Source organism: Euwallacea fornicatus, chromosome 6 (assembly GCF_040115645.1).
Source record: "Euwallacea fornicatus isolate EFF26 chromosome 6, ASM4011564v1, whole genome shotgun sequence".
Taxonomy (NCBI): domain Eukaryota; kingdom Metazoa; phylum Arthropoda; class Insecta; order Coleoptera; family Curculionidae; genus Euwallacea; species Euwallacea fornicatus.
The window spans coordinates 3,475,753-3,491,158 of NC_089546.1; the positions used below are offsets into that span (position 1 = coordinate 3,475,753).

General features: G+C 33.3%; 2 protein-coding genes across 2 annotated transcripts in view; both read left to right on the forward strand.

Annotated features, from left to right (window-relative positions):
- Window positions 1-15,406, forward strand: part of LOC136339798 (limbic system-associated membrane protein-like) — a 173,372-nt gene that overhangs the window by 33,178 nt on the left and 124,788 nt on the right. The gene's annotated exons all lie outside the window — the stretch shown is intronic.
- On the forward strand, window positions 3,809-5,638 carry LOC136339661 (putative ankyrin repeat protein RF_0580). Its single transcript, XM_066283083.1, has one exon. It carries the CDS (start codon window positions 3,833-3,835, stop codon window positions 5,048-5,050), a length of 1,218 nt encoding a protein of 405 aa, XP_066139180.1. The 5' UTR covers window positions 3,809-3,832; the 3' UTR covers window positions 5,051-5,638.

A 15,406-nucleotide genomic window follows, 5' to 3' on the forward strand; every position in this document is an offset into this window, starting at 1 on the left:
AGGCCAGTAGAAAAAAAATCGTACCAAAAATCCACTTGTTTTGAAATTTTGCATTTCGAATCGCCCTGTATACCTTTTTTAATTCCCCCTCTTGAATTGATTTCAAGTACCTGTTAATATTCGATCCCCTTGTTTAAAGGTTAAAATACAAAAACAAGTATCTGATAGAAGTTAATAATACTCAACCAAACATCACAATGGAAAACAAGGAATTTGGAAACATCGCTTTGTAATTAAGCTTTTGTTCCGAATAATGCAGTAAAACTAAATACAGGATCCAGCGTTTGACATAGACAAGATAAGGGTCGATTATTTCCAGCCCGCACACAAAGTAAACACATCATTTATCGTGTTTTCAGCAGAATTCAAGGGGTTGTCGGTTTTTCTACTGACAGGGGTGCATTGAGAAAGCTAACATCCTCGGCGCCAATGGAGGGCTTCTACCTATTACCCAGGTGTCAAGCGAAGCAACTCTGAAATTGCATATGTCTCATTGAATTTAAAATTGCATTTAAACTTTTTTATTGAGCTGCTGAATTAATAACATTTTCTCTTTCAATGCAATCTTGATATCTCAAGTTGCAGAAGCGGATCTCCTAAATAGCATTCCCGCACCTCAACCATGCCTCTTCGTATTTATTTCAATAAACGGTACGTTTATTGCCACATTCCTATTTGATTAAATTTCTTCTAGCTCTAAAAATACATCGAAGTGCACATTTTACTTGTTAGTCTCCCATTCATAAATTAAATGAAAAAAAAAAAAAAAACGCTTTGTACAACGAGAAATCTGCCATCATTTCTGTATAATTGCTGTGGATCTTCAAAGCCAAAATGTCGGATGTTTGGGATAATTTAGCTTAAAAAGTGAGTAGTTAATGATGCAGAATATAGTTAATGCTTCGTTAGTATTTGACAGTTAAATGTTTTGTAATAATGCAGTTTTGTAGCCACCAATTTGAGTTGATGTTTAATTTAATGTCAGCTGGTTTGAGATTTCCAGTTCAAATCACTGCATAATGAATATAAAAATACGATGATAATTTGAGAGGTAATTAAGTAATTTCTTAATGCTTTTTTGGAGCGGTTTTCATACGAAATATCAAGTACTTGGGTCTAAATAATTGAAGTGCCGACAAATTTTGCTGGAACCATAATACTTCGAATAGGGGCTCATCCTTAGTTCATAGCGGCATTTCCAAAAAAACTACAAAGGGCTGGGCAAAAGTCCGGAATGAAATTGAAATTGTTTCAATCAGGTGGCTTAAAAAGACAATGAAACAGGCGAATTGATTTTGAATTGTCCGTATTTTTTTGACAATAAAATGAAACATTTTCCCTTTATTCCTTAGTTGCAACCTTCCCAACTTTTTCTTAAAATAGAAACATATGTTGTGAGGGGGCTCATTGGAAAACTCGTGAAAAATAGAATTTTACCACACTTTTTTTTTCTTTTAGTCATACGGTAATTAAAAAAAACTTTTTTGAAAAAAAAAATTATGAGCACCTTCTTAGTTTTATTTACAGGTTATTTACCGTAGCAGATGCTGAATACGTCTTATACCTGGCACGCTCCCAAGCGATGGTAAAATCGGCCGATAAAATGCTGAATGGCTTCAGCCGGATGTCATTTGACTTCACTTTAATTTTAGCTTTTAGGTCCTCAATATTAGCCGGCCTATTTTGATAAACCTTACAGTTCATATATCTCCAAAGAAAGTAATCTAATGGCGTTAGGTCTGGAGATCTGGGTGGCCATTCAATTGTGCCACGTCGTCCCACCCAGCAACCCGCAGATATTTTATAAACATACTTTCTAAAATTAACACCAAAATGTGGAGGAGCACCGTCGCATTCAAACGGAGTTTTTCCATAGGGCCTCTCTGGACCTGCTTCGTTGGAAAACATGATAGGTAGAGCAGGCACCAATTCAAAACTTAAAAAGTCCAAATAGCGTTTAGCTGTAAGGTTTTATTCAAAAGAATGGTCCTACAATTCGATTGTTAATGATACCTGACCATATATTTACTTTTTGATGGCGCTGCATTTGAATTTCACATTTCCAGTGTGGAATTTCTTGACTCGAGAAATGATATTTGTGTCTGTTAGCTACTCCATTTGATTTTTTTTTTAATTTCCACTGAAGAGAGTATATTCAGTAGAAATCCATCATTTTCGATACATCGTCTCATCATTTCTTCGCAAAATTACAAGCGTTGTCTTCCAAAAGCTCTTGGAGAAGATATCTTGTATGGGTGGTATTTTTCTGTTTTCAAAAATCTCCCAATCGTACACCTAGACACAGTATGGTTTTCATACTATGTCTAGACATACACGTGAATATTTCTGCAGAGATAGGGCGTTATCCAATTTTTGATCATCGTTTGAAACACGTGGTCGACCACTTCTGAACAAGTTCTTCACTGTCCGATGTTCCTCAAATTTGTGGAATGTCTTACTAACAGTAACCCGGGAAATGTATTTTTTCGGATACAGTGAAATTTCTCTTTAGCGGGCTGCGACGGTTCCAAGTTTTTTCTCCGCTAATGGGGATTGTCCGTTAACGAGAAAACACAAATTATAAAATTATTGTAAACATGATTAATATGTAAAATAACTAACTGGATACATAAGTTTATTTTTTTTAAAACTATATTTGATATATATTCCTTAAAAACCAAATTAAAATAATAAGGAAAGTTACATAATAAACAAGTTATATATGTAGTACATAGTATATACATATGTACATACATGCATACCTTAAAAAAAATATCATTTTTGTTTAGCAATTTCAAAGAGAATACCTTGAGAGTACACAGATTAACAAAACTGGACGTGTTAACTCAATTTTACAAAAAAATGCTACAATATATTAAAATGGAATAAAAAAATGTATTGTTTAGCGAGACAATAATCTTGGCAAAAAATTTAGCATTTTTTTCGCCTTTTGAGGTTCGTTTTGATATGCTTAATACTACTTTGCTTATTTATTTATTGTATTGATGTAAAATAGAAACTCATTCAGAATTAAAAACGGCATATCTATATTGATTTTCATTGGGGTTTACCATCGTCTGGGAGCGTGCCAAGTAAAGGGCGAAGGACATTTTCAACGTCTGCTACGTTAAATAACCCGTAGATAGGACTAAGAAGGTATTCGTAATTTTTTCTTTTTCAAAGAGTTTTTTTTCACTTCCTAATATACAGACAACTTGAAGAAAAAAGGGTATGGTAAAATTCCATTTTCACAACCTTTTCAACAAGCCTACACACGACATATGTTTCCATTAAAAAAAAGTTGAGTAGGGTTAGAACTAAGGGTTGAAGGAAATTATTTCATTTTATTGCCAAAAAATTCATACAACCCATGATCAGTTCACGTATTTCACCATTTTTTTTAAGTCACTCTTCGAAAAGATATATGTACATTTTATTCCGAGCTTTCGCCTCGGCCTGTAGTAGCTAAAGCACCATTTTATTGTTGCGTTCTCGGCCTACAATAGCATTCAGAATAGTTCTTTCAGTAATAACAACTAACTTGAATCTACTTAGCTGTTGGAAAAAATGTTAGATGCAAAAACCTCATCCTTCTTGAATATCTCATGAAGTTCTCAGATCCTTTAGGAAATAAACTTTCGCCTGAACTATTTTAGTAGATTTTTAAAATAATGACATAATAGGTTATAAATGAAATGCTAGTTATCGAAATATTTAGATGATAAACTAATAAAAATCTGATATCATGAAGTATGGTGTATAAATATCGTGAACTCATTAATTTTTATTATACATATTCGTACAGTAATTCGTTTCACAAGTAGTATTGAAAATGTCGTGTCAAGAAATATTTAGAAACCTATTCAGTGAACAGTTGGACCTGTTTAGAAGTATTAATCATAATTTTAAGACATCTATGATAAAGTTTCTTAGAGACAATGAAGTCAAAATACTAGTGCTTCCTCATAGATGGAACGGGCAGCTTGCTGCAATGAAAGTCGAACGGGTACTGAAGAAGTCAAGAGAATTGGCGATATTATATGGAACATCAGAGACTTATATGTCCATTAGATGGGGCGGCCTCTTTAATTCACTTAATGATACAGATGAAGATGTTCCTCGATTGCCTAATATTTTGGTAATAGAACTGGATGATCCCAATGGTTTGACTTATTTAACATCGATAGTTGAGAGAGTTCACACATATGATAGGAAGAAACTTGTGTTTACATGGTCTACTTGTGATACACAAATTTTTGATGCTTTTATAAACATGTTTAAGAGATACACGATTTATAAAATGGATATCCATGGTAACGTTACTACTATAGAAGCATCAATAATCACACATGATTCAAGCATTGAAAATTGGTTTAATGCCGTTAATTCTGGAAATATTGAAAGAATGACGGATCTTTGTGAAAGATCCGTTAACATAATAAACGTAAAAGAAATTGATACAGATAACACAGCTTTACATATTGCTGTTCTAAGGAATGATAGTGAAATGGTAAACATGTTATTAACACGAGGGGCCAGACATCTTCTCAACAACAAAAATTTAGCACCATTGCACCTAGCTGCGAAGAAGGGATATCCCTCGGTGCTAATAAGTTTACTGGATAACAACAATATTGATAAAAATGTGAAAGGAGGGAAGCGTGATTATACTCCTCTTCACTATGCAGCTTTTACTGACAATGCTCTGATTATATCCTCTCTTGTGGAACATGGTGCTGACTTGAATGTGCGATCCTCGGATGGGTTCACTCCCTTACATTGTGCTTGTCATAAAAATAATATGGACAGTGTGCAGCGACTGCTGCTCCACAAAAAAAGGCTGGACATAAATGCCAGAGGAACAATGGGATCAAGAGACACTGCACTTCATGGGGCTGTTAAGAAAGGTCATTTAAATATTATTAAGATATTAATAAAGAATGGTGCAGATACTTCTATAAAAAATGGAGCTGGGATGACACCCATTGAAGTTGCGCCACCTGGCATAAGAGATGAAGTTTTAGCTATTTTTAATAGAATGCATGTCTAGAGGAATTTATAAATAATATTATTAGTAGTAGTGTGTAAAATTTATTATAATAAGTTTTAATTTTAATTTACAATAATTTCTATGTGTTGGAATTATATAGGGTTATTCACGCTATACTGCGCGGAATATTGTGACTAAAATATGAGGCTTTCAAAAGGTTTCACTTTTGGGCTATATGGGGATCTATTATGGCTACTTTTTAAAATTATTTTCATATTATACAGGGCGTCCCAAAAGCGCTAAAAGTATCACAGTTGTGTTTTTTTTTAATTGAACTCTCCCTATATTATTGCATTTTTGGATTTTCCGATCAAAATAAGTGTTTGTTTTAATAAGGTTTACTATACCTAAAACTTAAGGTTTTTTAAATAATTTGAATTTTATCAAAATTTGACATAATTTTCATGTTTTAAACAATTAGGAAGTATTTCAGTTATGCAAGTGTAATTTACAGTATAGTGTAACAACAGATCATATTTTATATCCCAATCATGATAAACTTGTCATTTTATACAGGATGTGCAAAAATTAAAACTAATCAAATAAGAACTTTAAGTGACTATAACTTGATTAATTTAAATACAATGCTATATTTTTTAACTTACCATGATATGTAATTTTTAATTACCTATTAGATGGTATTGGGGTGTTTATAACTAAGTCTTCGCATTTTTACAGAATACGCTAAATAATTGTTCTTTGCGCCATTTGGTGTTATTTATAATTGTAAGTTAATTTAATTATAAATACACTGACTTTCAAAAAAACCGCAACACCAAGAAGAACGCATTGTATGTATTTGAAATTTTGGTATGATTTTAGACTTGTAAAGAGAAAAAAATGGTAAAAATTTCAAGTTCGCATTTTAATGCGATATGAAGTTTTTCTTTACTTTTTTATCTGTGACGATCGTTTTTTTTGCAAATTTTTTTACAGGCGGATAGCGATAAAGGTATCATTGTTAGCACCATATTGAATGTGTGGTAGTGCAAAATGCTTCGTGTACACCAAATGCAGTTTATCGGCAGTTAACTCCCTTTGAAAGGGGAAGAATTGTTGGTATACATGAGGCAGGTTTACCTTGCCTCGAAATTGCACGTAGATTGGATCGAAACGCATCAATAGTGCTAAGAGCTTGGAGAGATTGGTCTAATGAAGGGTCAGTAAATCATTATCGTGGTAGTGGCTGTCCAAGAATGACGAATTGACGCGAAGACCGGCGACTTCGTCGTTCAGCGACAGGCGCCCCGTTTGAAACAATTCCGTCTCTTAGTGCTAACTGGGTAACCACCCTAAATCGAAGGGTCTTCCTTAGTACGATGTATCGCTGAATTCGAAATTTTGGACTAAATTCATATCGTCCTATGTGTCGGCTTCCATTATCACGAAACCACAGGCTGGCCCAACTGGAGTGGTGTCGTCTGAGAGTGCAATGGGTGGATGAGGGGAGAAGAATCGTGCTCAGTGATGAGAGCCGATTTTGTTTATGGCGATCTGATGGACGGTTACGTGTTAGAAGGCGCAGAGGAGAGCGATTAAATTTGGACTTTTTGGAAAGGCGTCATTCTGGTTTAACACTAGGTGTCATGGTTTGGGGTGCCATCCAGTATGGTAGTGGGTCTCCTCTTGTTTTCATTTATGATAGATTAAATGCTCAGAGGTACATTAATAGTGTCTTAGAACCGGTTCTTGTACCATACATGCACGACCATCCTGGAAGCACATTTCAACAGGATAATGCGCGATCACATGTAGCTAACGGTACTTTGAGGTATTTGAAAGCTGAAAATTTGGATACTTTGCCTTGGCCAGCTCGGTCGCCAGATTTGTCCCCAATAGAGCATGTATGGGATATAATGGGTCGGAGACTTCAACGTTTAGCTCGCCCTCCAGAGACCATAGATGAACTCCGCGAGCAGGTGCAGATTGCCTGGGATACAATACCACAGGAAGATATTGACAATTTAATTTTAAGCATGCCACGTCGCTTACAGGAATATATTAATTTAAGAGGAGATACCACCCATTATTAAATTATTATTAAATGTTTTCACTTATTCACAATAATTTTCTTTTGATATTTTGATCGTTTTTAACTAGTACCCGACCCAACGTAATGCCAGAATTTCAAACGTGTACGATGTGTTCTTCTTGGTGTTGCGGTTTTTTTGAAAGTCAGTGTATATAGTTAATGATTTAAGTTTAAAAAATGGTGAATAGTAATACTAATCAACTAAGTATGCAATATATCTTCAGTTTAGATATAATTTGAAACCAAATTAAAAGAAGAATTTATTATCAAAAAGAATATAGGTGGTCCCATTAAAAAGAATTGAGCTTAAGGCACTTGAAATCTGATAAGTTCGGATATTTTTTCAAGTGCAATATAAAATTTACAAAGATTTAAAACATACTTCAACAGAACAACCCTTTGCTTTCAATTGGATAGGTTTTTAAATAGTTTAATTGTGAATTTATTGAGAATTTTAAAAAGCTTATTTTTTCTGAAATCTTTATTTTAAACTAAATTAACTTAAAAACTGCAATTTTTTAAAAATATTTTGTAATGATAAAAAAATACGTATAGTCAAAGTAGATTTAGTATTTGTAGCCAAATATAGGGCATTTAATTAAGAAGAAAGATTTTTTATCAAAACAAGTTGTTTGTTTTCTGGATCATCTTGCAACTTCCAGAATATTAAAAAATAAAATGTCATGAGAAACTGAATAACTTTTATATAAAACTTTTTTTCCTAAACCTGACAGTGTTCTTTTATGTGAATCACCCTGTAGACAACATTCAATGAGAAGTCAAAACTGACAGCTACCTATTTCTCATATATTTATAAAATCGCTTTTTCAGCAATTTTCTATACATCCTCTAATAAATCACAACTCCATTAGTATAGTACCTATTTCCATTATTTGCTACATTCTGGACGTAATTTGGAAAGTTCACGTATTCGTTTATTTTCTTCTCTTTATAAAATCTTTCCAATTTTTCCTATTCTATTTCCTAAAGGATTTGACAGTTTTACTAACAAAATTTATTTCAGTTATACATCGAGATTAATTATCGCACTAGTGGTGTAAAGAAGTGATTGCATCACTTAAATCTGACTACAAACTCGGATAGACGAGCTATTATAATAAACGACATTAATTTTGATCAAGTTAATCAATCTTTTTGAAATATTTATGTAGAAAAAAAATATATGGGAAGAAAATATTGCTTAATAGAGATTCACATCTTTTTTTAAAGAAATTTCAAATCTTAGAAAGTAAAATATTCATTTTATGTTCCCGGTGCAAGTTACGTTTCATTTGAATAGTTCAAATTGAAGTTAAGATGTTCAACTCGGAATTTGAAAGATTTTATCAACAGGAACAGATTAAAGCGACTCTTCAGGCTATGTTTTGTTTATTAAGTAGGTATTTAAAATATTTTGATAGAATTTATGAAAACAAAGCAGAAATTGCAGGAAAATCAAACAGAAACTAAAACGTTTCAAAATTCTCGGCAAAATGTCCATAAAAAAAGTCTTTAAATGTAGGAGTTTCAAACTAAAACCACAAAAATTGATTGCTCCAACTGCCGAAGTATAATTGAATAGATATACAGGACATTTTAGCCACAAAACAGGTCTCTAGAGGTTCTTCTGGAAAACTCAACAATATCCAATCCAATTTCAAAGTCAATTGAACAACTAAATGAGCTTAATCCATCTTCTTAGAAAGGGGTCCACTTACAACCCTTAAACCCCGAAAAATCAATTTCTAACTTCGGAAAGAAATCAACAGCAAGGTCTCAAAAATGTATAACTATATTTTGTGTACTGGGTATCTCAAAAATCCCGGCAAATTTCAAAAACAAAGGCAGATATTGCAAAAAATTCAAACCAAAATTTACTGAGTTAACTTGGGATTTGCATTCTTGTCTAGGAAACATTTTAGAGAATTTTAGTCACAACAGGGCACTAGAGACCTTTCAGGAAATCTCAATACCTCTAATCCAATTTTAACATTAATTACACCATTATAAGACGCTAAATCGACCTTCTTAGAATGTCATCGAATTGTAACGTTTAGAATTCGAAAACAATACTGTGTTGTATATCTAGTGCGAAAAGTAACATATTTTCGGTCGGCGATATAAATGATAGCCGAGATACCACCCGAAGAATCATCAGAGCCCGATAATATGATATTCGTACGAGATGCACGTAATGTTTTTTCTGAAATTTAACACTAATCTCCAATGTGTACTGTTCAAACATTACCCGTAGAGGAACAGCCGTACAGTAATATTATCTTGACCTGATATTTGCTCTTGTTTGTGGAATAACGGATGATCGCGGCTGCATATACAGGGTGTCCATTTAATAGCCTCCCGGACATCTATCAGTTAATTTGGGACTTCACCGACAAATCAATTACGGAAATGCATACGAGACTAATGAAGACAACTTTAAAACTAAAGTTTTTTAAACGAGATCACCTGCATTTTTTCACGTGATAAAGTTTTTTCTCGACCGTGTGTCACTTCCTAGATTTTTTGTCTGTAACGCAGTGGCCGGAGGCTCTGACATTTTAAAAGAAATTTTACACATTTGCAATGTCTAAGAAAATATTAAAATAGCAGTTAAATTCAATAAAATTTTGTTAATTTTAGGATAGAATGGATTTTCATATAAGGTCACCTTAGCTGGTGCGAATATTCATTTAGCGAAAAATACACACAGGGTACTCACAACAACAACTTCGATTTTAACCTTTTTGACTTCAATTATCATTATTTTTTTAAATATAACGGTGTGTTTTTTATAACGCAGAACGAAAGAAAATTCAATGTACGTTATTTTTATATAAAACAATGTTATATTTATCTTAAATGTTAATGGAATTATTAATTATTTTAGGAAAATCTGCATTCGTGTCCACGTGCTTGAGTGCTTAGCATGCGTGGCCATGGTTTCGATGTTATTTGTTTCAAGTTTTGACAAGCAACGCATGTTTAACATTCAGGCATTTAGCCGTGGATGTAGGTGTTCTCGAAATAATTAACAATTCCATTTATATTTACCATGAATATACATTACTTTAAACCAAAATCAAGAAAGTTCCATTTTCTTTTGTCCTACGTCATAAGTATGTCGTCGTATTTGAAAAAATTAAGAAAATTAAAGCTGAAAAGCTGCAAAAAAAATTGTTACCATCAACATCCTGTATGCATTTTCGGATAAGCGAATATTGGCGCCTGCCAAAGTGATTTTGTATGACACACCATCTTAAAATGATTAAAATCTGACTTAAGCTAATTATGGTATTAATTTTCTTAACTAACCTGAACTAACATAAGATCAAGAGAAAATTTTATAACGTGAAAAAAACGCAGGTTATTTCTTTCAAGAAATTACACTTTATGATGCCCTGCTTCTTTAGGACACCCTGTGGGGTTGTCACTAATTGGAAAAGTTACCTTGTTTAGCCTTATATACATTTCCACAACTGATTTTTAATAAAATCACAAATAAATTCATAGAGTCCAAGGGGCGCTGAAATAAATACCCAGTGTAAGCAAAATTTGAATTTACCCTGGACACTAATAGTTACGACATCAAAACACGCCAGAAAGTTGTCACTTCTAAAAGGATTTCAGAAAAATGAATTTCTACTTCGGACAGGGATGAATTGGAGGATCTTAAACCAGAATTTCCAGGAAATTCACTTTAGTCAAATTAGGGATTTGTAAGTATGATCGAGCAGATATTTGCTAAAACTTCCAATTCAAAACTTTAGATGCCCTTCTAGAAACTTTAGAAATATCCTATCCAATTTTAAAATTTAGGGGACTACTTCAAGATGTCAAATCGAACAGTTTTGAATTTGACCAAAGTGAAATTTTTAGAAGTCGAATAATCAAGTTCTGTCTTCTAAAAAACACGAACGGTGTCTGAAAAATTTATGTTTTATGCGTTGAGTATTTAAAAAATGATGTGAAAATTTCAGAAACGCAAGCAGAAATTGCCAGAAATTCAAACTGAAGCTGATTGGTGTACACGGGACAACTTGGGATATGAAATATCCGTTTCTCATGTCGTGGATATTTTTTAGATCATTTTACCCACAAAATTGAATTCAAGACACTATTCTGGACGACTGGATATTTACTGCAAATTGAACCTAAAAAAATCAATTTCAAAGTATTTTATCTGGCTTTGGTTGATTTTGCGGCACAATCGGGCGCAAAAAAAATATACAAGCTGTTGCAAATTAGTAGGTCAACCCGTTAACCACATATTCCTCGGGCGAAAATACTTAGACCTTCTTTATGCGACTATTTTCTTTGACGCTTTATACTTCTTATACAGTGCTGGAGCTGTTCAAAAAAAAATTGTTAATAAACTGGGTGTTTCTTGGCATATTTTAATGAAATTTTGCAGTGATGCACAGTTCGATCATTTGCATTTTATCCCATAATTTAGGTAAAACATTTTAAACGAGAATTATTTTTGAACACAAATAAATGAGAGATAAGTTTCTCATAAAAATAACAAATGGGTGCTATGCATTGACAGACAATGTGCTGGAATATGTTCTAAAGTGAGTGGTAAATTAAAATTTTACGAGAATAAAAATGTTAAGGTTAAGGAACATTTAATTTAAAAAATTAAACACGTTTGCCATGGGCGCGCGCCAAAAAAAGTCGAGGGCGGAAATGTGTTCATAATTCCCTATTGTCTCTCATCTGGTTTCAAACTTTTTTTTAACGAAATTATACGAAAAGTGCACCGCATCGAATTATGCATAACTGCAAAATCGCATTAAAATATGTCAAGAAATTCCGAGGTTAATAATAAAATTTATTTGTTTAAAAAACTTCATCGCTCTATATAGCGAGTACAAAGCGTCAAAGAAAAGTCGCATAAAGGAAGTCTAATTGGTTTCGCTTAAGGAATCTGTGGTTAGCGCATTGGCCAACTAATTTGCAACACCCTGTATGCTTGAGGTGCTATTCTTCCTAAATGAGACCCTGCAAACTTATCTTTGCAAAATCCCCACTTGAGAGATGCTAGTAGGGCGATAATAACGTAAACAGCTATTCTAAAGTGGCTTTCTGATTTGACTGTGTTGCAATTCTCTTAAAACCCGACAACTCCACAAATACATGCCCCATGTTATCTCCGATCGCTAACCGAGGGACACCTAACGCACCTAACCAAACCACACAAAAGGCTTTTCGGAGCCTGCATCGGGCTATATGATATGCATGTCACCTGTCATATTTCGATCAAATAGTTTTATGATACGCCCGCGAATAGCATTTCCCGGTCCGATATGTCATGTGTACGGCAAATTGGCCATAAAGCGGGCTTTCATTACGTTCCTATAGGTCGGAATTCCTGTACAGTTCCGGACAAACATTTCATTAATTCCGAAGAGAAATCGCAGGCCTGCGAGAACATATCCGATCAATGTTACCAACGTTGCCACTCAAACAGAATGTCAAATTTGATTCAGATATGCTCCATTGACTCAGACACGGCGATTTCAATGTTTACCCCATTTTTTTAGGAAAACATTTCTCGCTAATATGGCGCAAATGTTGAAAACGCAAAAATCCCTATTTTGCGTTGGATAATATAAATCTGGACAGTTGAATTTTTGGTTTTGTTTGGAAATAATGCCTCACACACATGTAGCGGTTATTGGAGCGGTGAAATTGCATATGCGTGTGTGAAAGTGTTATTTCCAAACAAATAAAAAAAAAACGCTTCAAAACGTATGGGAATATTTAAATTCTTCGGGTCTAAACGTCACAATTAACTTTGCTTTCTGCCTTTCTCTAAAAATTCGGTCTTAAAATATGAATTTTGGTAGAATTCTCACTCCGTTTTGTTCAACAGAGGAGCGAGTTCTAGAAGAGGATGGACCTTAATAAGGCAATTAGGTACACTCCAAGGTTTGTACACTTGATTCTAGCTATCGGATATCAAGTGTTGACTTATACCTGGAAAGAAGCTTGAAGGGATACTATTATTTTAAAAAATATGAATTTTCGAATTTGGTTGTTTTAAAGTCACTTAAAATGTATTTCTGGATCGTTTAAATCTCGATCAGTAACCAATATACAGCCTGTCAATTTGAATACGAACCTCCCTCGGTATTTCGGTCTTTATGGATAATATGTAAATATGCAAAATCAAGTCGATTTTTTTTCAAAGCAGAAATTCTTCAAGTCGATTTTTTATTGATTCGCGTGCATCCTCTAGTGGGGGTGGAAATAACCACTAAAATCGTAAATGGGAGATTGAGTTATACCTCCTTTGAAAGTCTTTCAATTACGTTTCCAAATGTAGTTGTTTTTTTATAGACGTTTTCGAAAAATCATGTTCAAACCATAAACAAGCTTAGGTGTCTGCTATACTATAAAAAATTGTTTATTGCTTTAAGTGTTCAAAATGCTATTCATTATCTTCTAAACAGTAATAAAGTCTATTTTCAAACTTCAATATAACGTTTACAAAAACCTCTACTTAAATTTCCCTACGCGCAGTTGGAATTCTTTTCTTAAATCCTTCAAAATCTTGAGGCAGCGTTTTATACAGGGTGTCCTCGAATTACGTGGCCAAAATAATACCGCAGATTGTTTGAGTGAAAATAAGTCGATTTAACTAAACTTCCCTCAGTCCAAAAGTTGATAATTATGGAGCTACAGGGTGTTAAAGTTGAAAAAAAAAATCACATTTTCTTTAATATCTTTCGATTTCTTTGAGTTAATTTCACGAAATTTCATATTTGAGGGTGTTTTAGGATATGAAATTCAAATTTATTAACGATTTAGTTGTTTCTTCTAGGGGGCGCCACAAGCGACCATTAGGACACATTTAAATCTCTGTAACTTTTTCGTGCCACGGTGTATATTATTTTGGTATTTAAAAACCTTTTTCCCTACCTTTTATACTTAGAAAAGGTATACTTTATTGACCTCGTTAGAAGCAACGGTTTTGGAGAAAAACGCATAATTCTAATGCGCTGCATATTTGCGTTGGCGCTTTTAAGTAAATAACTCAGTTGGCTATGTTTTTAATTGACATTTTAACACTTGAATTTGTTTCTCAAATGTCAGTTTTTTTTATTTAGCCCTCAGTTTTTCTTGTCAGTTTCGCTTCTTGTTCCTGTAAATATCCATAAGTATGGCCAATAAATTCACTTATTCTGAAATGGTGGATATTCTGTTAGTTTATGGGCTTTGCCGTTGTAATAGTCAAAATAATATCTGATTTTGAAAACTTATTGTTATACCTTTACTAATAATTATTTTTGAAAAACTTAATTTTTTTTAACGGAAAATAATTTTAAGGTAATTTGCATGCATCATAAGGCTTAGATGCATTTTTCTCCAAAACCGTTGCTTCTAACGAGGTCAATAAAGTATACCTTTTTCCAAGTATAAAAGGTAGGGAAAAAGGTTTTTAAATACCAAAATAATATACACCGTGGCACGAAAAAGTTACAGAGATTTAAATGTGTCCTAATGGTCGCTTGTGGCGCCCCCTAGAAGAAACAACTAAATCGTTAATAAATTTGAATTTCATATCCTAAAACACCCTCAAATATGAAATTTCGTGAAATTAACTCAAAGAAATCGAAAGATATTAAAGAAAATGTGATTTTTTTTTCAACTTTAACACCCTGTAGCTCCATAATTATCAACTTTTGGACTGAGGGAAGTTTAGTTAAATCGACTTATTTTCACTCAAACAATCTGCGGTATTATTTTGGCCACGTAATTCGAGGACACCCTGTATATGGATATAACCGATTTAAGATGCTTTCAGCGAAAAAAAATCCGAAAGTGTCAAATCGAGTGATAGCGGTGGCCGTTCAGTTGGTCTTCTTTTTCCAATCCATTTGCTAATAAATCTGTCACATAACCACTGTCTAACAGGAAGAAAATAGTGCGATGAAGCTCCACCTGGTTGAAAATGAAGATTTTCTTGTAAAACGCTGTAAGCAGCCTTTAACTCATGAAATAAAATTTACAATAATAAATAATAATTAAACAAAAAACTCAACAATTCCATCGTGCTTTTTAATCTAACAGTCTTATTTCTACTATTTTTTCTACAAGTAAAATATTTACATAATTGCATTTATAAATACAAAGAAGATCAAATAAAAATCAAAATAATCATATAATTTGTTTACAAAACTCAATTTCAAAATTTGAAAGGATTGAAAAGAAGAATTGCAGCTGCATGTACTAAAATTCAAGTTGTAGTTTTTGTGAATGTTGGAGTGGAATTTGAAAATAGACTTTATTATTGTTTAAACAATCATAACAACATTTTG

Coding starts and splice junctions, on each gene's coding strand:
- LOC136339661 (XM_066283083.1), top strand. CDS start 3,833: ATGTCGTGTCAAGAAATATTTAGAAACCTATTCAGTGAACAGTTGGAC.